Source organism: Hirundo rustica, chromosome 9 (genome assembly GCF_015227805.2).
Source record: "Hirundo rustica isolate bHirRus1 chromosome 9, bHirRus1.pri.v3, whole genome shotgun sequence".
Lineage (NCBI taxonomy): Eukaryota > Metazoa > Chordata > Aves > Passeriformes > Hirundinidae > Hirundo > Hirundo rustica.
Genome location: NC_053458.1, coordinates 18,156,376 through 18,179,679, shown reverse-complemented (window position 1 = coordinate 18,179,679; position 23,304 = coordinate 18,156,376). Strand labels below are relative to the sequence as shown.

Below are 23,304 nucleotides of genomic sequence, written 5' to 3'. Positions count from 1 at the left end.
AAGAAAAGTTAATAGGCATTGACTAAGCTACTTCTGTGAAAACTTCAGGTGAACGCAGAGGAAAACCAGACTTGAGATGGGGCGTCTGTGTCTGCCGTAAGCAGATGGGAAGCAGGGCTTGTCCTTTGGCATAAAAATTCTGTGTGCACTTCAGCACTTGTCTACATGGATTTCTGCCTGTCAGAGAGGGTATAACATCTGCAAACACCGAATGTTTATTTATTAAGAGCTCAGCCTGGCAAAGCAGAATCAGCCCTTCAGGTCAGAAATCTCCACTTTGAAGCTCTCGAGTGGAAAAAGCCATCTCTGTCTAGATTATTGAGCCCATGCGTGGTGCCCCTCTTGACGACTGATGGATGATCACACGGTGTCTCAGAGGAGCTCACATCTCCTCATGACAGACCCAGGCATGCTGCTCCTACCCTTCCTGAGCTTGGTCCACGCAGGGTTTGCATTCCCAAATGCTCTCCCTGGGATGTGTACATCCTATCCCAAGTTCCGTATGAGCTGTCCTGCCGGAGAAGTGCTGTGTCCTTATCAATCAAAATACGCTGTCAGAGTTTGTTCCGTGATTGTGGGGGTCAAAAAAACCCTCAAAACTAATTTTGTAACCAGCCATTGCAAAAATGGTAACTAATTAAGGATGATAGTTTAATTTGCAGTGCAAGATTTGAGATGCCTTGAAAATTGATTCATAGAAAAGCAATTTTGAAAGAATGTTGTCAATTATTTGATTTTTCTTTATTTAGCCTAAACCAATTCTGAAAAGTAGTTCAACTACTTTTATTTCTGTGAACATAAAATCTAACAGTTTGCATGCAATACTCTTATGTGGGTCCTAGAAGAAAATGCTAGAGGTTTTTAAAGACTTTTAAGGTAGATGAGACCTCCAGTAAAAATCAAAATCTACTTTAAAGATCCTGTCGAAAATGTAATGCTGAATTTAAATTGGTTTGAATCTCTTACAGGATGTTCAAATGCTGAGTTAAAATTCACAGGGGCTGATATTTTCGTAGTTTGTTTATCGTCATGATTATGTTATCCAGATCTCTGTATAATCAAGCTCTGAGAATGTGGCTTAGCCTTGAAATCCCTGCTCTTACCAAAGACTCTTTGACTTCCAGAGACTTTTACATAGAAAAAGATAGAAGGAGTATGTTCAAAACAAAGTTAATGTTCAAGGGCTCAGTTATCAAAGTAGTAATCTACAGCTAGATTATCATTGGAATGTAAAGCATAGTAGTCCTTTAAATACTTCCACTGTCCCTGTACCTCTTTTTCTACAACTTGGAATTATTATTATTATTATTATTATCATCATCATCATCATCATCATATCCAGTGCTACCTGGAGAATTGATACTTTTAAAGTTACATACCTAGCATTTAAATAGCTTCCCAAATAGAAGTAGTATTGTTTCCTTGCATTTCTGACCCCTAAACACACAGGAATGTTAATCAATGCTTATAGTATTTAGCATTCTTAGTCCTAATGGAAAAAGAAAATACGTAAGTAGGTTCAAGACTTACCTCAATATTTGCAATTCATCCCCGGCAGAAAATTTAAATACATGCTTGAAGGAAGTAATGTGACTCTCACCCTAATTACTCAATACAGCAAGAAAAATATTTTGGATTACACATAAATTTAAATATAACTTCGGTGATCCGTAACTCCCTGATGGTGATTCTTTTTACAAGAATTTTAACAAGTCTTTAAATAGGATTGTAGTCAAAATATTTTTATTCTTGAAGAAATCATATATTTTTCCCCTGAAGGAAGGCATCTAGTCTCCCCTCCTCCTAGGAGAATATAATAGTCTTGATTTACTTATAGAAATCTGGAGAAAAATATTTAAGTGATGGTTCACAATTTACTAATGAAATTTTACAAAACAGCCTCTAGGAACAGCTAGAAATACATTGATTATATGACTTCCCTGTGAGAAAACAGTAATTAAAATTATACCACAGATTCTATCAGGACATGTTAATATTTAATTAGGCAATAAATGGGCTTGGTACAGGTGTCCGGAGTTGTTGACAGGAGCTTTTTTAATCCGTGTACTATTGTCTCTTAAATAAATAGTTACCTCTTTGCTTTTTTCCAGTAAGAAGTTACATGCCTAATTAGCAATGATTAATACTGCTGCGTTAGAATTATGAGATGAAGTGCAATTCTCTTCTATTTTTCTTCTAGAGGAGCTCATTGTGTGGTCTTGTTTGCCTCGGCTTCTAGGTCATCCTGTTAGGAACCTCCCGATCCTGATGCTGCCCTGTTGCCTTCTTAGAGTAGTTTGTTTAGCAATTAGAAAACAGCATTATAGAAACTAACACTGAGTTTTCTCTAATGATGATGTTTGAAAAAACTATATTAATTTGGCCTCCCCATCAGCTTCAAGAGGAGAATTTGTATTCTTCTTGTAAGCTTGACCCCCTTTAGTGACTCTTTCAAACCTGCTGCTGCAAACCTGTAATGTAATTCTTCCTCCTCTTTCCTGTTTTTTTTTTTTTTTTTTTTTTTTTAAGGGGTCTTACCTATGTTGCTTGCTCCCTGATTTTCTTAGACTCACATTTTTATAAGTACCTTTTCATTCCCATTTCATGGGACCATTCAATAGCACTTACCTAGAAAGAACACTTAAGAATTGCTGCTCCTTTATTTGGTCAGTTAAGTACATTTACTTTACAGCAAGTTTTGGTCACTGATTAGAAAGGGCTAATGGGCTAATATTTGTAGATGTCTGTAAAATAGTCTGTTAATGCAAGCTAAGTTTTTATGATCTAAATCTACTGTACTCCCAAGGGTAAGAATTATAGACTGAAGTACTGTATTTCAGTTACTCTGCATTAATTTTCTACCTTTTTGAATGTACACAGGCCCTTAGAAGCCATGGTACAGAAATATCAGTTTAAGATACAGATCAAAAGCTGCAATTAGTGCAGATATTTTATTTACCTATGTACTGCTATTTTATTTCATTTCATTCTCTTCTCCTCAAATCATTAGCATTGCCTCATTTGCATTGTGGTTTTCTCTTCTTGTGACCTCTTACTGAAAATTAATTAGTGTTTTAAGGCAATTACTGAACATTTTTCTCATCAGTCAGCTAAAGCAACCATTCATTGATTAGGTAGATTACTGTATCAAAACACCAAAAACCAACCAACAATCATAGAAATAGACTGGCAAAGACCCTTAGGATCAAGTCCAACCAATAACCCTGAACTTCAAAAGCAGATCCAAAAGTCAGTGTCTGCATACAGATTCAACTTTCTTTCAAAAACTATAAGTTCTACTTCCCTCTTCCTTGATGAGTGTAGTTTTTGACCATATTACAGTTTGACAGCAGAAATTTAATCATGTCCTTCTGCATAGACCTTTATCAGAAAGCTGATAAAATGTGTGCTCACACTGATCGCTAGCAAGAAATTCTTAAAATGTCCTTCAGGTTTTTTTTTCTTTCTCCCCTTTCCATCCCTCACTTCCCTTCTCACAGAGAAACTGATATAAAGCTGATGAGAATTTGGATTTGCTTTGAAAGCATCTTTTGTTCAAAGACTAATTTTAACCTTGTGATAGAAATTGCTTTTTGTATTCTGTTGAATGTGATATCTAGTAATTGTTTGTCAAGACAAAGTGCTGTAGGACATAATACATTTTAAAAATTATCTTTGTAATTACAGTAAAAGTGCCCTTATATTCTAATGCCTAGAAAACAAGCAAATATGTAAAAAAAGAGAGAAAATTTAAATGTTTTAATTTTAAAATAATATAGTCTTGTATTTTAAGAAGTGGCGTTTTCTTAAAAAGCTCAAGCAAATGTAATTGTCAATAAAGATCAAATAATTTATTTTCTTATGAAATATACAACTGAACTAGAAAATATTTATAGATTTGACATAAACATTTTCATTGCTATTCTACTGTTTTGTACTTTCACTCATAATTTGTATTGCATTTGAATCTCCTAATTTATTATTTTAGCAAGATTAGGTTTATACTATTGCAACTTGGAGACAAATTGTCATGTCTGAATTAACAAAGTTTTGGGGATGGCTGTTCTTTTAAGCTAGGGCGCCAAACCATTTCTGTTTGACTTACAGTGGGGAAGGGATTGTTCCACAATTATCCTAAAGTAAAGAGAGTATATTTTTTTTTCATTTAATACACTGATCTAGTGAGATTAGCTAAAGAGCTTGGGATTTTGCTGTCTTCATCACAAGTTATCAGTCCTGATGGCCTTCTATCTGGGAATTGCATTAGTAAGGAAGAGGTGCTGAGCAAGCAGCAGGGATAAAAGCTTAGGTAGAAATGAAGTTCAGTGTCTGTAAATTTTGAAGTGTCTCATGCGTTCTCATGGTTCAATCTTAAAGCACTAATGATACAGTATAGAAAAACTTTAAATATGTGGTAACTAAGCCTCTAATTTGTCATTTGTCTTTCACACAACATGAGTGGTTCAGCAGTTTTTCTCCAAAGTCCTGACGCATTGCTTTTTCTCTTATGGGGCTTCAGTTGTCTGTGCTAACTTAGTGATTTGGAAAGCCAGCTCACTTGCTGAAGCTGTAGTGTTAAATTAGTTTAATAAGCACAAATGCGATAGTTTAATGTTGTAAAAGCATTTATGAGGTAATAGTCTATTTTTTAAAAAATAGTATGCATAACTCAGCTTATTCAGTCAAGAAACAGTGTAGGATATTAAGGAAAATTTACAAGCACTGTTTGTGTTCCAGACTTCTGGAATATAAGTACAGATTTGGGTACTTTCGTCTCTGCAAAGACAGGACAGACATCAAAAGACAGATAAGAATATTTTTAAGGTATCTTTTCCCCCTCTATTGCTAAAAGCTGAAGAAGCACAATTGTAAGTTACAGCAAGGTTCCTTTTCAAGATGTGTTCTGTATTAGTGGAGAGATCAGAACACTTATGCTTTGAATCACCAATGTGAAGAAAGCTGGAAGGCTGAGGAAGTAATGTTTTTAAATTCAGTTCTTATTTAGGTGAAGAAACTTAAAAATAATTATTTTACATCATATTATCATGATATACTATCTGTCTTCAAGAAAAGGAGAGCAGTGAAGAGGAAACAGGGCTCGGTGTAGACTTCATTCACAAAAGCAATGAAAGAAAAAGGTGTCTTTTTCATATTTTTTATTTTTCATACCTGGTGGTAGAGAGATTAGAGCAGTTTCTGCATGGTGGGATGTTCTGAGATAAATTTTTCTGTCAGGGTGGTTTTTATTTTTGAAAAATGTTCTTTATGCACTGAGGGAAAGAGAAGGAGAGAGTGAGGAAGTGACATAGATGAGGTTTTGTGCTTGGGAAGAATAAAGTCTAGCCTATTCCCTAACTAAAAAAATGGTAAATGCAGGTGTTAGAAATTCAACAGGCAGCAACGTGTGTAACGTAGCAGTGGTTTGTGCACTGGAAGGTGCCAGACAGTAGCTATGTCTCCTTGGGCAGAAATCATAGGCAAATTTTCTTGCCTTTCTCCATGAGCCAGTAAGTCTTCCTATGTTTAGCAAAAATCTACTAGATAAGGTCTTGTAACTGTTGGAATGATTTTGTGTTGTAGAGGTCCTTACTGAACATTTATCTTCCAGTTCAGCTGGAAAAAACTCTGACTTGGGGAAATTCAGGAGAACAAGTTAGTGCTTTGGGCCTCATAAAAGAAACCCTGCAGAGATGTAGTATGTCTCAGTTCTGATGGAGAGGAGAGGAGGAACAAGTCAGAAAGGTTGTATAGGAACAGCGCTGTGTGCAGTGGTATTGTTGCTTCAGGTTTCACTTGCCTTTTGTGGATGGTTAAAACTCCAGAAGGGGTGATACTAGACACAGTCTGGCTAGACAGCTGAGTCACAGAAGAGGCAAATCATCACAAGACCTTGAGTGAGAGTTGGCAGGGAATTACGAGGACATAAGTCTGTGATGCCGTTTGTATCTATGAGGGTGTGCAAACAGCAGTGAGCCAGATTTCCAGAATGCTTTAACTACTGCGATATTAGGCAGAAAAAGGCAAAGTCTCCTCCATGTTTCCACATAGGTGAAATTGTAATAAAGTTCTACTAAAAAACTTTAACTAGCGTAGTTAGGGAAAACTGAATCTTGATGTTGGGGGGTGGTAAAAGCATTTAAAAAATTAACTCCAAAAACATTTCATACATACTAGATTTTGGACTCTATAGAGCTTGTTCAATATATTTTTGAAATGTTGGGGAGAAAGGCACATCATAATTTGGTTAATTTTTCAGCTGCTCTACCTTGTTATTCATTTAAAGAAGGTGGAGTATTGAACCTAGTAAGGTAGGAACTTCAAGTTAAGTTGCTTTTTTACATTGCACTTTACTGTGTACTAACTTTAGATATGCTATTTTGACATACCGGACTAAAATTACCTTAGTAAGGTATTTATTTAGATCTCCCTTTTGTGGAGAGATCTAAATAAATAAATTGTGGCTGCTTCAGTGCTCAATTTGACATTTAGTGAACAGCAACTCCAGGAATGTACAGATGCGTGCTCCACTTGGCAAGTATAACACCCTTCTTTCCTAGAAGAAAGAAAGGTCAAGTAAATTAACTTTGTTAGAAATAGTAATCTGCTCATTGTGTTTAATCTTTTTTTTCATATTAATGAAAAGAAACTGACAATGGTCACTAATTCCTATCTGCTCTCATATGTTAAAGCTGAGAAGTATAAGTATGAGGTGACTTTGATTGACTTTGGGGGTCAGTGCTGCAAGGCAAGTTCTCTGTGTCTCTTAGAAGGCTCTCAGAGTGAAGAAAACACTTGTTAGCACTTGTTATGGCATGATTACATGTATTTTTAGAATCCAGAGATCTTACTTGAAACCTTAATTGTGCTGCAGCCATTTACATTGCAGAACACCTGTATTTCAGGAATGAATAGTTGTACAATTGCTTAATATATTAATTAAGGCTACAATTAATTTATTTTTTTTTCCATATCCAGAATAAAAATGCCCAGGAGTTCTCTTAAACAAAAAGGGGTGTAAAAGGGGTGATTTTCTCAAACAGTTTGTGTTTGATTAGTCTGTCAGTGCCCTGGAGAAGCCGACACCCTTGTGCCCCACCAGTCTGTGAGTGTCCCTTTATGGGGACACTCCTTTGCTGAACAGTCACTGGATCAGAGGGCAGCTCCACTGATGTGTTCTGGGTCACACAGCATAAGAGACAGCCCTTCCTGGGGCTCCAGAGCTGAGTGTATGAACCACTGCCAGCAGCTGCCAGCGCCCTTAAAGAACTCTCACGTACACTGTACAGAATAGCATTCTTTATTAATATAATAGAAGATTGTGACGGATTAAAGTTCACGGATTGCTGGTGATAGTATCAGGCTGCAAGACTGTATTCAAAGCAGTATATGGATAAGCTCTAATTGATAACAAAAGCTAGCTTGAGATAATCAGTGTACATAAAAATACAATTTGTACCCAATAGGCATCGCTCCAGGGGAGAAGACGGCTCCCTTCACAATCCCAGAAGTTGTGATGGAGTCTTCCCTATCTTATCCCTATTTTTAACTTACTTTTTTACTGTTTTTTATGTTTGGGTGGGGCATGTATTGTGTGGGGGAAGTTGGGCATGTTGACCACATTCCATCTGGGGAGTAGCAACCGCATTTTTTCCCTATAATTTTCCACACAGTTATAACTGTGTAACTTTCAATTCCTCTCCATATTCTGTTTTATACCCCCTTAACATTTATGTTAACTGCAATTTTTGTAACTTTCCAGTTTTCTTTAGTTTTACCCCTCTTCTCCCCACAACAACCCTGTTATTTCAAGTGTTCACGAACATACTTTTAGCTGAAATATTTTGAAAACAAATTGGGCAGAAAAAGAACATTTTCAGTTTTACAAATCAATAGAAACACATCAGAGCTTTCTTTGATATGAAAAATCATACAGATTTTTTTTCTCTTGATTCTTTTTATATTATTATATATCTTCTATTGTATCTGCCTAGTATAACTACATCAACTGAATAAGCATGAGGTGGTGCAACTCTTGGGAGACTGCTTTTCTGCAACTGGCCTCTGAAAACGTTTTTCTCCAAATACCTATCTTCTTTCGTCTCCCCTACCCCCCCCATTTTTTTTAGTTTCTGGGAGACACGATTATGAAATAAAAAGTCAACTGTTAAGGAAGAGTTGTCTTCTTGGTTCTCCTAAAACAGTAACTCTGAGAGAGAAGTGAATGGCTTGATTAATTTCTACGTGTCATTAACTTCCATGCCCTCAGATGACAATGTTAATATTCACAATGTGAATTATTTCTCTGCTGATTGGTTTAGGAGCACACAATGGATGTACTTACTGCATAATCTAGCACTGTGCCCAACAACCCTTTGGATGCCCTAAAACTTGAAATGCCCCTGCTGTACTGCTTTCATTGGTCATTATAGGCAGCATAATTGCAATTTTATGAGATAAAAATCTGTGGCAATTACCAACTGCAAATCTCGACAGTGTGTGAAGCAAAACAAAATCCAGAATGACTAGTAAGGTATGGACTGATACATTGATACATGCCTAAATAAATTTAGTTGACTAAAAGATGCTGAATGCCTGGAGTTTATCTTTAAATGTTGTCTCAAATCTCCCAGCCCATTAGACTTAAGTAGTTTAGAATTCAATGATCTGATTGCAGAGTTCAGAGATTATTAGTGCAAATGGGGCCTGATCAATGCCTTCGGTCATCTTTTCAGTGTGTTAATTAATTAATCAACAGGAACAGAAATATATGTGTAATGCAAATTAACTCAGTCTCAAGCTACTAGAATACCAGAATTGGTCATACACAGAAGAGGGGAATCCAAAAGCAGCAGGATATTAGCACTTTTATCTGTGTAACACCACTTTCTTTGGTGATGTCCTGAACTAGAGATATTTGCAGGATTAGTTTGATTGTTTCTGCTGTGCCCTCCTGGAGAAATGAATAAGCTTTTGAGTCAATGGAGAAAATTCAGTATCTGAAGTATTCATGACTCACAGTTGGCCCTTGATTGTATTTGTTGTCAGTCTTTCCCTTCATTTACATTAACCCCCAAACCAGGTTCTTTTGCTGTAATCCAGTACCAAATACAGTTTCCCTGATCCCTAAGTCCACCCTGAATTGCAGTATTTCCCCATGAAATAAATTAATTTTATGTGCTATTTTTTGTTATCTTTGCCAATTATTTTTTCAGGTGATGGTTTGTTTTTTTTCTTTTCCTTCCCCAAAGCTTTGTTTTTTTATTGTGGAAAGATACAACCTTTGTTCTCCCCTAGTTGCTCCTTAATAAAAGTCTGCTATCTTTGGTCTTCAGAGTATGTGAAAGTGCTGTGCTATTTTTCTCAAGGACCATACATTGCCTTCTGTGAATGAGGGCGTTAGATATTTGATTTGTTTTAGACATTGGAGGAATTCTTCTGTACCTGTATATGGACCCCTCCTTTCACCTGCATCAGGAATCAGACCAACTCATTGCTCAGGTCATCTCTCTGTTTAGAACCAATGAGATTTTTAGGTTCAAACCCTGAAGCACTTCCTGTCAGGCTTCTCACTTCAGTTCTTTGTGGCTTTTTATGCACATGATCATTTTTATTAACAACAAAAGAGTTGTGTGCATAGTTGGGATAAAATGAAAAACTAGGGTTTCAGAAAAGAAAAGGAATTATCAATGCCAGCATTTGGTCACACAATTCCTGCAAAAGTCAGTGTTCAATTAAAGCTTCAGAATGTGGTTTGTCACAAACCCCAAGGGCTACTTCAGCTGCTCTGCCGTTACCTGCTGTGTTTGGAAGCAGCAATAGCAATTGGCCAGCCACCAGAATTTCCTGTTTTAGTGGAACAACACAGTGGTACTGTGCAAAATTCATTCCTGAGACTATGGGCCATGAAGTTGGCTAAGCCCAGCCAAGAAGTCCTTTGCCTAGTTCTTCCCTTGTTCAGCCTTCTCATAGTCATGGCAGGAGACAGAAGATGAAGAGGTTGGTAAGGCACGTTCTGTGTAGGTATTTCACACTCATCTCAAAGAGACAATTTTCTATTCTGTCACTTGTGTGGTTTTATTTTGTATGTACACAGACAGATTCCTTGAATCATCACATAAGTTATAAATTCCATTTTGTTTCCATGAACTGTGAGTCTTCCTGTGCCTGGGGCTGTCATGTGCTAACAAGAGACAGGAGGAGTGCCAGAGTGTCAGTCATTACAGACTCTTTCCATCTAGTTTACTCTTAACTAGAGGGGCAAATGAGGAACTAGATCTTAAATAAGGACAGCATATCCCTCCTGCTAGGAACCAAGACAAAGCAACCAGGTGGTAATGTTTGGATTTCAGAGCCAGGAAGGATTTTTGGAAGTAGAGATGGCCTGGTCAGGAAGGATAAAGCAATGCACAGACACACCAGAGAGGTCTTGTGACACAGAGGCAGTGGGAAGGCAATAGAAGCCTCTTCTTCTTCATTGGAAGAAACTGATGTCTATGCTTCTGGTGAATGAGAGGGGAAATTCCCTGAGCACCAAATGGGATCTCACAAAATCTCAAGGAAAATTCAACTGTGAGGAAACGTAGGCAGAGAGATGTATGTGTGTTTACTGTTTCATATGGCTTCGTGTATCTCTTGTGGTCATTAAAGTGAAGAATGGCTGCTTTTGAGACAGTTTGCAAAATCTGTGCATTCCCTAATTCAACTATTTGGGATCCTGGAGAAAGAAATTGTCACTGAGCTGTTGATTATAATTGAGGTCTGAGAAAGAGTGTGTCAAAGCTGTGGGGTGTCAGCAGCAGTTGCAGGTCTAAGCCAGGTTTCTCAAGGGAGAAGAGATTGCCTGGAGACCCAAGGCAGGTAGATAGGAAAATTTCAGTGTTTTTACGTGGAAGCAGACAGAAGCTTTGAGAGAGCCTCACAAGTGGTATAATCTAGGCTGTAATGTCTGTCTTTGAATTCTTAGCTGTAGTAAAATGAAACTGAGTGGAATAACACCGAGGCTTGCACATAGTGAGATAACAAGCGGTACCATTGGTGGCTCCAAGCACTATCTGGCAAACACATGCACACAAGCGAGCCTCAAAATGAAGTCAGACCACGCACATCATCATAATTTGCACCAAACCCAGGAGTAATAATTCCCACCAGCAGACAGGCTGTTAGCTCAGGCCTAGTGCCATGCTACAGTAGCTCCATAGCTGCTGACTGCTTTGGAGCATGGGAGCTGGCTGCTTGCGGCGTGGGCAGGGTAACTCCGCGCTGCAGCTGCCCGTGTGCGCCGTGCCTGCAGGGCTGGGCCGGACTGCCGGTCGCTGGCTGCGTGTTTGCACGACGGCCCGTGTGCACAGACAGCTTTCTAGGATGGAGTCAAAGCACAAGCTCCTCTGAGGTAATATAAAAGGACTGAAATGCTCAAGAGGATAATGTGGAGCAAACTGATGTAAATGGTTCCTCTGCATAAACTGCGATTTTTGTGATTTGTTTAGGGAGAGAGGGGAGTGCATTTTGCCGTATGGTTTTGGTTTGCATAAATTCAGAAAGTGTTCTGAATTATTTTTTTCTGAAAATATAACTTAACTGTTGAGAAGGAGGTGAAGATTTTGTGATGAAAGGAAAATAGTATAATAGGAAAATGGGGGATTGATATGGTGTCCATGTTCCAGACTTGCTAGGTCTAAAAACGGATGAACCGATAAAATTGCCCTGTATGATTTTACATGTGTAAGTGGACATATAACTACCTATCAATATAAAATATTAGTGCATATTTACTGTATAACAATTAATTTAACTTTATAAGCAAATTAATATTGCCTCAAATTTACATACAATATGAAGAAAAGTCCCTTTATCCTCTGTAACTGCAGCATTTGGCAGATTCAGGAATAAATAATCTTTTGTGGCAAGGGTATGCCTTATCAAACATATGCAGATCAGTGCTAATTAATGCTAATTAAGGTTTCCTGTCTATCTAGCTGGAAAAACGTCCAAATGTTATGAAATCCAGTTAGTATGCCTATTACCCTAATTGTTTTATATGGGATGGTTCTTAATTAAAATATGTAAATTTACCTTAATTGCTATATACTAATAGAGGTTCATGTTATCTCACTAAAAATGACAAGATGGTGAGGAGGGGTACTTAAACAAATAATTCTGATACGTTTGTAAATAAATGACCTTTACTCAAAATTGTTTTTAATTGGAAATTGGCAAAAGGAACATTTTGCCATCTATGTTTCTCTTTAGTTTTAAACAATGTCAGAATTTACGGTTCTTTGTTAATATAGATCTGGTGACATTGCAGCTTAATTAAGACTACTAAACAAGTCAACATTTTGTGTGTTTACTGTGTGTTTCAAAATTGTTTGCTAACCTCACATTGACCTTCAGAAATGTCATACTTTACAATATTAACCTTTGTTTTCACTATTTTTTGTTTTGTGTTTTGTTTTTATCTCTTTTAATCGTACGGTTTTATTTGTGAAGTTTTACGTGTACTTTTGCTGGTGCCTGCCCATGCCTTTGCAGCAGAGAGGCTGGTGAGCTGCGCCTCTGTGAGCTGCACCTCTGAGTGTAGGACGTGGACTTGGATCACCTTTGCAGGGATCACCATGTCTGCTGGGACATGACTGAGGCCACACAGGTTTCTACACAAGGTCTTGTGTGTCCTCTGCCCCACACAGAAGCACCATTTGAACAATATTTTGTATGGCAGGTCATGGGTGTGCAATATTGGCATTTTCTTTTTAATTATCATGCCATTTCACACGCAGAGCAAACATTTTTCTCCTCTAATGTAAAGAATTTAATCAGAGAATCTGGTAATTTAGAGAACTGCCCTATAGCTGTAGCTTTTACTCAAAATAGCAGTAGTTTTTTGAAACACCTGGTACATTTTAGCTTATATTATATAATACACATCATCAACATCAACCCCACTTTGCAAAACCCGTCTGAAAGTCCTTTCTGTTTTGCAGGATATTGTAACCAATGTTTCTCCAAGGATTGTGCGTGGAACCACTTCAGGTCCTCTGTATGGCCCAGGCCAAGGCTCCTTTCTAAACATTGAACTGATCAGTGAGAAAACAGCAGCATATTGGTGTAAAAGCATTACTGAACTGAAGGCTGACTTTCCAAACCATGTAAGTGCCACTTAATCATAAAGGTGCAACATATTTACTTGGAATCTCTAGTTTACAGGTCTGTAAACCCCACACATTTAGTATTTATTCAATAGAATGCAGTTTGCTTTATTGACATACAAGTATATTGTTAAAAAACAGAAAAAAACATCCAAATAATATTTATGGCACAAAATTCTGTGAAATTGCTGTCGTGCAGAGGACAGTCCTGATTTTTTAGTTAGGCTGATGGTTACATTTAAATAGATGATATCAAGGGAAAGAGTGGATCCCAGTGTGGATGCTCAGCAGTTCTCTTGTGAATAATTTTGTATTTAAGGTAATATGTAATTTATAATAAGAGTTATTACTGTGAATTGAATTTGATCATAAAACAAATATATGTTCTTTTCACTCTTAATCCAAGTGTGAGAGATGCTTATAGTATTTAAATAAGCAATTGAGTGCTCTAGGTGAAAAAACCCAATACTTAAAGTTAACTTCACTACAAGGATAGAGTTTTGTTACAGCCTGTTTGACTGTGGGGAATGTCTGTCTCAAAGGCAATAATCACAGTTGGTAGCAATGACACCAGCTAGCTGGCATAAATGGTTTTCAGCTGCTGTTCCTGTGAATAAGGATGACAAGGTAGAAAGTAAAATTCTCCTCAATCATTATCTTGAATGGAAAGCACTAGAAATCTCAGAACCTGCATGTCTTCTGTCTTCAAATTATTACCTCCATGCTTCAGCTATGAGCAAAATAAGTGAACACTTCTGAATGTATTATGACATGAAGATAATCAAGAGGTTTTTTGTTATTCCTGGTGTTTAAATGTGCACATCAGCAAGTATAAAAGTGTTTAAACATTTCACGTTGACAGTAAAAGTGCTGCATGTTTTAATGTCCTACTTCCCTGTGAATGGACTGTGTGTTTCTCTGCTGAGATTCTCATCACTTTATTTATTGTGACTGAGCTTCATCACAATGAAAGTGTGAACCAAAAGATAATATCCTATATATCCTATAATATCCTGATTTTGATTTTAACATCCTTTGTCGAAGTCCTTGCATTGCATATTTGGTATGCCGGCAGACTGTTGGCCATTCCTGCTGTGGAAATGCTGTCCCACTGCAGTCTTCACCAAAAATCCCTCACAGCACTTTATGCTTGAGATCCAACCATTCTCTTCTGGGAGGAAAAGCACTAGCAGCATTTCAAAAAGAAGATTTGGATTTGAATTTTCTGAGACCTAGCATTGTGCGTGGGATGAAGAAGTCCCACTCCTCCATAGTTCCTGTGGTGAACATCTTCTGATCACCCCTCATTATCTGTGAGTTATTACTTTGAGAATGTGAATTCAGTTTCTGCACGTTGGCTATGGCTGCTACTGTGGCATCTTTGAGGTTGGTAATGCCTGCGTGGGTATAGGGAGAGCAGCACCCAGCAGCAGACCTTGGCATTGCTTACAGGGATTTTTAAAACATGCCTGTGAACTCATCTAAGAACTGTCATATAATTATAATGGTAAATTTGTTGCTAACTGAAAACAGGATTTTGTTCACTGAGGAGAAGTCTCTTGGTGCTTAGTTTGAGATATTCTGTATAATTACAGAATTTTCTTGACCTAGTTGCTGTTCACTCCTCTAGAAAGGGTTTTTCAACTCTGTGTGTTTTATTAAAACCAAAACCAGTTTCTGAGAACTGTTTGCATGAACTTAATCAACAAGGAAAGAATGACATTTTCTGCTTAAATGAAAGGCCAAACAGATGAGGACACAAGTGATTACAGTAAAAAAAACCCCTTTTATTACTAAGGCAAATTTTAAAAGCAAATCAAAACTTATACTTAATTACTTTTTCTGTGAAATACAAGTAAGTTAGAGTAAGATTTATGTTACAAATGAAAAGGATATGAGCAAAATAGCCACCTCACTAGAAGATGGTCCCACAACAGCATTCGATCTTGTGCCATTGGGAGGAAGCAAACCATAAAGGGCAGCTAAATTCCCCCAGCAGAGCCTAGGATATCAGCTGAATTTTGCAATGGGTTGTGCAGGAGAAGACCACCAGTCACAGCTCCAGTGGGCAATGTCACTTAACTGTGGCACATTGCCTCTATAAGTCAGGAACTAGTGTCTCCCTTGTGCTGTCTTCAACCCCTGTAGTGGGTGGCCTCATTCTTTGTCTCATCTGTCTTCTGATTCTTGCTTGTAGCTTGCAAATATCTCTGACTGGCAGTCTGTCCCTTCTCTTCTTCTATTAGCTTCTCCCTTTGACCCCAAATCCACTTCAAGTGGATGAGAGGAAAACTGCCACCACCAGAAACTTGCTTCAGTGCCACCAGCAGCAAGTAAAATATCATAAGGGACCAAGCAGAGGAGAAATCAGAAGGTGTCTGGATTTTGTATGTTACCTGGTAAAGTAATATCAAAAGTAGTAGGTTGACTGGGGGCAACCTACCACATGTGGGGAATGCATAAAGTTGTCAGTTCATGACTAGGCTATAACTGGGACATGCAGTGGTTGAACTGCTTTAGAACTAACACCAATGTCACAACAAATCCCACTTTCATATTTTATTCATCAAGAAGATACGTGATTCTATGGTGTATTGGTGTACTTTTCAGCCAAAACGTGGCTGGAAAAATGACAGAGTATGGTACAGCCAAAAATTTTGTTTACGTAGGAAATATGAATTCAGCCAAATAGAACTCACCTAATGGCATGAACAGGAATCAAAACTGTGCAGAAAAAGAAATGGCTTTTACATTAGCAAACATCTTCAAAATTTAATCATTGGGAAGTGGCTGAGAAAATTGGAAAAAAATTATAAAGCCTGGGAGGAGAGCTTAGTGCTACAATTTTATATTCACATACTTGACAGTAGCTACAATCTGGCCATTATTTTTACTGGAAACTGTGAATACTGGTGATGGCATTATGTCTTGGTGATCTGGTAAAGCAAGGAGCTGTAATCCCTTTAGCATTTGCACTGAAGAGAACAAGCTTGAAAAGAGCAAGGTTTGAAAATAGTAAAATACTTCTCTGCAGAAATATGTGTACCGAGGTTTCACTTAGAAGGTGATGAACACAATTGCCAAATAGTCTTTCTGCACCTTCCTATAATTGGTGCCCTGAAGATGGTAATAGGGTAAGCAAATCAATTAAAAACCTCCATATGCAAATTCTTTTGGGTCTGGGTACGTGCAGGAGGTCACAGCAGTACAAATAAGGGCTTTGACAGGACACTTCATGAAATAGATTGCAGGGGAAATGTCATTCCCTGCCAGACTAAGAGAAGTCCATCACAAGCAAGGAAATGTCTGAGAAATTTGTACCACAAAAAAGAACTGCGATCTTGAAAGAAGGTGCCAAATTTAATAATTTTTAATATTATTTAATTTTAGTATACTGAAGACTTAAAAGTAAGTTTTTGGCCTCCTAGCTCAACACAAATGAATTTGATCTCCTGCCTGACTCTAGGGAATGTACATAGGATACCAGATTGTCAGCTGTGACACTGAATCTGTGATTCAGATATCAGTGTCATGATGCGTTGAATTGAGAAACCTCTTCTGCTAGAAACAGTAAGTTCTCATGGACCCCCAAACTAAGCTGAAAACTCTTGTCTTAATGTTTGTTCTGCTGCTTGTGGAATGTTGCTGACACTCTCTCTGACAGTTACTCAGCAGAGAGCAGCTTTTCAAGGCTGAAGCTGTTAAAGATGTATTTTTGTTCAACATTTTGTTCAGAATGTCCCAGGAACACCTGTTGAAAGTAGCCATGCTTCAGAGTGTGTGAGAACAGATCACTGGATCCCAGGCTGGTAACCATCTTCTTTGTAGCATTTGGGGGTTTTGTTGGTTTTTGATTTTTTGGATGTGTTTGGTTTTTTTTTTTTATCTCCTGGAATGTTGCAATTAATTTTTATATTATGATTTTTTTTTCTACCATAGAAGTATGAAATAGGGCTGCCAGTTTTGTTTGGATTTGGTCTTTGTGGGTTCTTGGTTTGATTTTTTTTTTTGTAATTTAGGTAACAAACCCAGATTTGGTTTAATTCTACTCTGTGAGGATAGAAGATAAAGGGCTACAGAGGAAAAAAAATACAATCCTAACAGGCATTTACGAGTGCATTGCTCCTACAAATAAATTTTGATGCAGATACATGCAATGTTCAAAGAGATGAAGTTGGAGAGTGAATAGAAACAGACTTGCAACAGTTATTTGGATATTTAGCATGGGAAGGTTTAATTGGTTTGCCAGTGTGATCCCTGAAGTGGTGTCCTAAATATCAATCTTGTGTTGGACCAGCTCAGATTTTAAAAACAGGTTTCATCTACAGACTGGGAACATTTATCTATTTATATAAACTTTTTTCCTCTCTGGGTCTGCGCTAACAGTAGATTCTTTGATCTGGTTACTGAGAGGAATTGACCAGAATATCTAAAATTGCTGTAGAACTCCTTCAAGACTTAAAATTAAGGGACATTTGGTGGAAAACTTTTTAAGATACAAAGGACTCATAGGCTTCACAGCTTTACTGTGAGAAAGTCAAAGTTGCATTTCTCACTAGAGGTATTAGGATTAATTTGTTTAGTTTTGCAGGTATTATTATAGCTTTTGCTTTTAATGGATATTTAGAGGCCTGTGGGATGTTGTACATAGTATTTGCATTTTGAGATACCAGTCACAGACTTGCTTCAGGTTATAAAAAGCATGGTTTTGCTCTTCCTAGGCCTAGCGTAGATAGCTTTACCTTTCCATCACAGAGAAATGATACTTTGTACACTAAATACCTGCTCAGTTGTATCTCCATGTGATAAATCTTACACGTCTTGACAAGCTCAATAACTACAATCTTGGAATAAAATATTTCTAAACAATCAGGTTGGCCACTTGTTACCAACATCAACCAGTGCAGAGTCACCTTAATGGGGAGGGTACGTACTGTGCATTCTCAGGCTTCTGAGAGGACTTTGCTGAAAGTCCAGATGCTTCTCCCCGTGAACTGAAAAGGGCAGAGCAAAAGCAGAGAGAACCACAAGCTGGGCTGACTAGAAGCCTGCACGTTCCCAGAAGTGCAGAACAGCTACCTGAGTTGCTTTATCTGAATTTCAGGCCCACAAATCACATTAAAAAAGCTCCAGAAGTTGTTATTGCTGCAGCTTAAACTTCCCAAAGCCAGCCGTCATGGATGCTTGGTAGGAGGTGAAAAAACCCACACAGCAGTTGTTAAATTCACCATATGGAAAAGATCCCTTTCACTACAGAAAACTGGCAGTAGGCCCATTCCCTTAACATCAGAGGAAATCCTAGCTGAAAAGGGAAGGTGAGATTGGAATTGGATTGGAATAAGGTACTGACACCGATTGCTTTGTCCAGGAGCTAAATCACTTAGCCCTAGAGAGTGGAGCACAAGAATGGCCATAACATCTCCATTTCCAGTGACTACTGTGGTGGGTAGAAAGGAAGAGATCTCATGACCACATATCTTTTTTATCTTTGTCATTCACCACAAGAAAAATGAAGGATGAAAAATAGTAAAGAAAAATGTTTCCTAGAAAAGAGGAGGGAAAAAGCTGCCCCAGCAGAAATAGCAGACACATTGTCAGCATACCTCTACATCTTCCAAGACAGCTTCCACTTTCCCCCATCCTAAGGGTGTCCCCATTGCTCCTGATCCTGGTTCAGCTCTTTGTGAGCCAGCAAAACCAGAGGCTAGTAACAGAAATGCTGATGTATTGTGTCTTCAAGATCGTATTTGCTTATAAGGAAGGAAATTCTTTTGGAAAGGCTCTTCCACAACACATAAAAACTGCTTAAGACCCACATGACCTGAATATTAATAGAGATGGTATGAGCTAAAAAATACGGTGGTGTAAATTTTCACTCCTTGAGGTTTAGGTGTTAGTAGAAAAAAAAGAGAAAATACAGAAAAATTCTCATCTGTCATCTCATCTACCAGCATGTTTATGTTGACTATAGCAGATCTGCTCCAGCCTTGAAAAGTGACGTGGAGTCAATGTAAAATCTCTTGTCTGGGAGAGATCTGGGGAACTGCAGGCCTAAAATCTTTTATCCTTGTATGCAAATTGGTAAAAGCTGTTCTAAAAAATAGAACTAGTAGAAAGAAAACAAAGAGTGAAGAACTCCCTTTGTTACTACAAAGTACTACATACTTTGTTATGCTTAAAAAAAAAAAAAAAAAAAAAAAAAAGTTCTTTGAGGATATCAAGAGAAATTCAAATGATAAAAGTGAGCTTGGGTTTCCAGAAGTATTTGGTAGGGTTCTTCAGTGAGGAATTTGAAAGAAATTAAGCTATCATAAGATTAGAGGAAGAAACCTACATGAATAAATAACCAGTTAAACGTAGGAAACAATGTTAAGGAAGGAATAGTCAATTTTCACAATGGATAGAGAGCTGCAGGAAAATTCTTTAGGGATCTGTACTGTTTTCGGTGCTATTTAATATGTTTATTAACAATGTGGTAAAGAGAGAGTTTTAAGAATGTAAACTCTGCTGATAATAGTATGGAGATATTGATAATGTTGGGAGATAAAGATGAGAGCTGACATAAAGGTTTGTGAAGAATATTGCATTACTGATTGATCGGCCAATGAACCGCCAGTAAAAAAAAAATGAAAGCTGTATGCAGATGGGATAAACCAATAATATATTAATATGTACAGTGAGTGATTGTAAGCTAACTATACTGGGGTTACAGTAAGGGAGCACTATGAAAACCTCAGCTTAATGCTGAATAACATTAAAATAAAGCTTATCAAACAAAGAAATTCTAGTAAAGGAAGAAAACAAAGCAAAACCCATCAGTATGTCAGCATGTTGACTCTTTTTATTTCTATTCACATTTTGAATACACTTGGTGGTTCACATCTTTCTGGATTGGAACCAGAAGGGTGATAGGTAGAAATGAGCAATGGGAGATTCTTCACCACATGGCTCAACAGCTGTGGAGCTCATGGGGTATTGCCAGTCCCAGAGGTGCATACAGGCTGAGGGAAGCCCACTGGAAAAACGATCTGAAAGCATCACCTCTGACTCAGGGAATTCCTGTGCCACAGATTTCTTAAAAGCTGGGCAAGTATTTCAGGGAAATGCTACTGTGAGCTTGCTGTGGGGAGCTACTGCTGGTGCGTGTGGGAGAAGGGGGACGGAGCTGCGTAACGCATTCCTGGGGATTTCCGCTGTCAGTGCACACAGAGGAGCTCTTAGGTTTGCACCCAGGATCAGAAGCCCTCTCTGCCTCCCAGTCCTGTCTCAACCTTTGGACCATTGTTCCTGTATTACATTTTGACAACCTGATTAGCATCTATCTACATTACTGAACTGAAACTGAGAGATAGATATATTTTGTACTAGTCTGAAATTATGTGCTTAGGGGCTTGTAATTCAAATGCTACTTCCAGTTTGCTGAGATTTGGTGTATTTCCAGAGGGTCACCTCAGACAGTCCTACGTACAGTAATACAAGAAAAATCTGCTAAAATTTACCCAGAGACAGTATCTGGTCATGCATGTTCAAATGACTGTGCAATACATGTCATAATGTTTGATCCCAACTGCACAATATTCACACCGGGTGTTTTTTTTTATTCTAAACTTTTCAAAAATATGGTTATTAAGCTGGCAAAGAAGTGGGAACACATATTCTGGCCATCAATTTGAGGGAATTTTATTTTAGGAAGTTACATATCAGTTGCTGGAAACCGCAATTTGTAACTGAAAATAGGACCACATGGTAAGTTTAGTCGGATTTTTACAATCAATTTACGATTCAGATGTACATGTTTGTAGTGACAAATTAGAACTTTGAGAGAAAATGTGAGAAGGTCTTTTGTGTTTTGCACTTGGAAACTACTGCTTTGTTGAGAAACCTGTCAAACCAGTTTAGTGCAGAACTGTACTTTCTTCTATACATGTTATAAAGCAAACTTATTTTGCTTGTTTTACTGTCACAGCTAAAGTTTGAAAAATAGTGAGTAGTTCAGTAAGGCAGAAGACTATTTGTACATATGCTAAGAATAGTCTTTTGATTTAAAAATGATTTCTTGATCCCTGGAAAAACAAAGAACAATTTTCACAGTTCTCTGTGGACTGTGAACACATCTTTAAAACTTTAGCCTTGGGGTAAGAAGTAGGAGAAAATTAAGGCAGTTTCTGAAATACTTCACCAACCATCTCCTAGAAAATGACCCAATCTGCTTGATTATTGGAAAAGACAAACTCCTTAATGGTTAGGATCAGCTGAAGCTGCTTCAGGATGTGCTTTGGCAGTTGCTGCGAAAAATTCCTTTCCTGCAGAGATATGTGAGCGGTCATTAAATAGGAGTATTGATAAAGGAAGTGCCCTAAACATAAAGACAGTATGATTAAAAAGATATTTCTAGAAAGTAATTCTGCTGACAGTGACATGAAGAGTTGCATATTTCTGTTCATCTTATTAAAGTGTGAACATGCAGACTATTATTTAGAGGGAAGAGATAATCTCTTGAAAATGCCAACTGTTTTCTCAGTTTGGCGAGTTACTGTGTGTACAATGGAGCGCTTCAAAATGATCTGTGTGATTTGGTTGGGTATCAGGACTGTAGATTGTAGAAATGTCCTCCATAAATTGCAACAAAGGAAATGGCATCATGCGTTAAACCCCCTGTATGCTCAGATATCCATTTCGCCCCCTCAATCTGTGCTTAAAATAGCAATAGCAACCTTGGTGCAGGGCATTTCCTGGTGATTAATAACTGGCCAGGGTTAATGGCCCTCAGCAGTGCCTCAGGCCATCAACTCCTCCCAGCCAGTCATTACTCCCTGGGAAATGCCCTTTTCTGGGTAGATATTGTTTTAGTATTAAGATGTAGATGCCATTGGATGGAGATGAAATGACCTTGTGGCAATCTTACAAAATGAATGTTAAAAATAAAATAAAGGCAAAAATTTAAAATCATTAAGAGTCAACAATCCATCGAAATTTAAATCTAAAGTTTGTAAAAATGACAAAATTCTGCTAGTCTGATCACATGTGCAAAGTATATATCCCCTAAATACATCTTCCTAATTTCCATTTATGTTTGTCATAGGCAATTGGCTAAATTATAGAATTTGATCTTTTAAAATGCACAGTACCTTTGACACTCATTTTACTGTCTGTGATACTATTTTAGTCTTTTATGAAGCAGTGAGCATATGTGATTTAGATAATTCTGCTTTTTTTTCTTCTATATTACAATATTTATATTACTATAATAATAGGAAAGCAAATGTAAACCTGATCAAAGTATATGCTGTTCCTGTAGCCCATATTCTGTATATTCTGTGATGTGGTTTACATTTTAGGCAGTCTCCTCGAGCTCTAATGAAGAAAAATATGAAGGCTAAGTCTATATTTAAAAGGCTTGCTCACATACTTATGTAGGCTGGGAATACTAAAAATAAAATGGCATCTAACCGCTATCCTGGCAGAACCTAGTGTAGATGCAGTTATTCCACCAAACTGTTTATTTTTGTTCAGAAGCAAGTGTGGCGTTTGCTGCTCTGAACTGTGCTGGTAGTAGGAGAGCTGGCTCTCTGCAGACATGTTCTAGCTCAGACAAGAAAGGCAGAGGCACATGCTTGAATCTATCACAATTAGAGCCAGCTCTTCAGTGTGATTGACAGCAGCTGGACTGTATCCCAGCCTCCTGTGCTTTCTGGGGAGGGGGGCTAGGGAAAGATCTCAAATTCTGAGCGAAATGTGGGAATAAAGTGTTCCAAGATGTTTTTTTCTTTTCTTTATCTACCAAGAGGAGCATGTAGATTAGCAGAATTCTTAGTGGGCTCTGAACTGATCTTATTCTACACTCTCAATACTGCTGGTAGCTTCTAAACTTTTTATGCCCTTTGTGTTTAAGAACTGTGGCCATAAACTTTTACCTAGTCTTCATTACTGAACTTCTCATATCTGTCACAATTCCATAGTCTAGATTTCAATTCACTCTGGTTTATATTTTAATTTGTTTGTTTGTTTGTTTGGGGTTTTTGTTTGGTTTTGGGGTGTTTTTTTGTGGGCTTTTTGATAGGTATTTTTTTTGGCATTGGGTTTTTTTCTTGTTGTTGTTGTTCTAATAAACTGTGCTTAAAGGAGCAACTGCTAAACATGCAAAATGAGATGGTCAGCA

The 23,304-nt window shown here is 37.7% G+C and overlaps 1 protein-coding gene across 5 annotated transcripts in view; it reads left to right on the top strand.

Moving 5' to 3' along the window:
• Positions 1-23,304, top strand: part of DPYD (dihydropyrimidine dehydrogenase) — a 350,974-nt gene that overhangs the window by 207,352 nt on the left and 120,318 nt on the right. For all 5 annotated transcript variants that reach the window (XM_040073309.1, XM_040073306.2, XM_040073310.1 and 2 more), the window contains one exon: positions 12,981-13,145. In XM_040073309.1, coding sequence (XP_039929243.1) covers positions 12,981-13,145 — 165 coding nt within the window. The remainder of the gene's footprint in view (positions 1-12,980; positions 13,146-23,304) is intronic.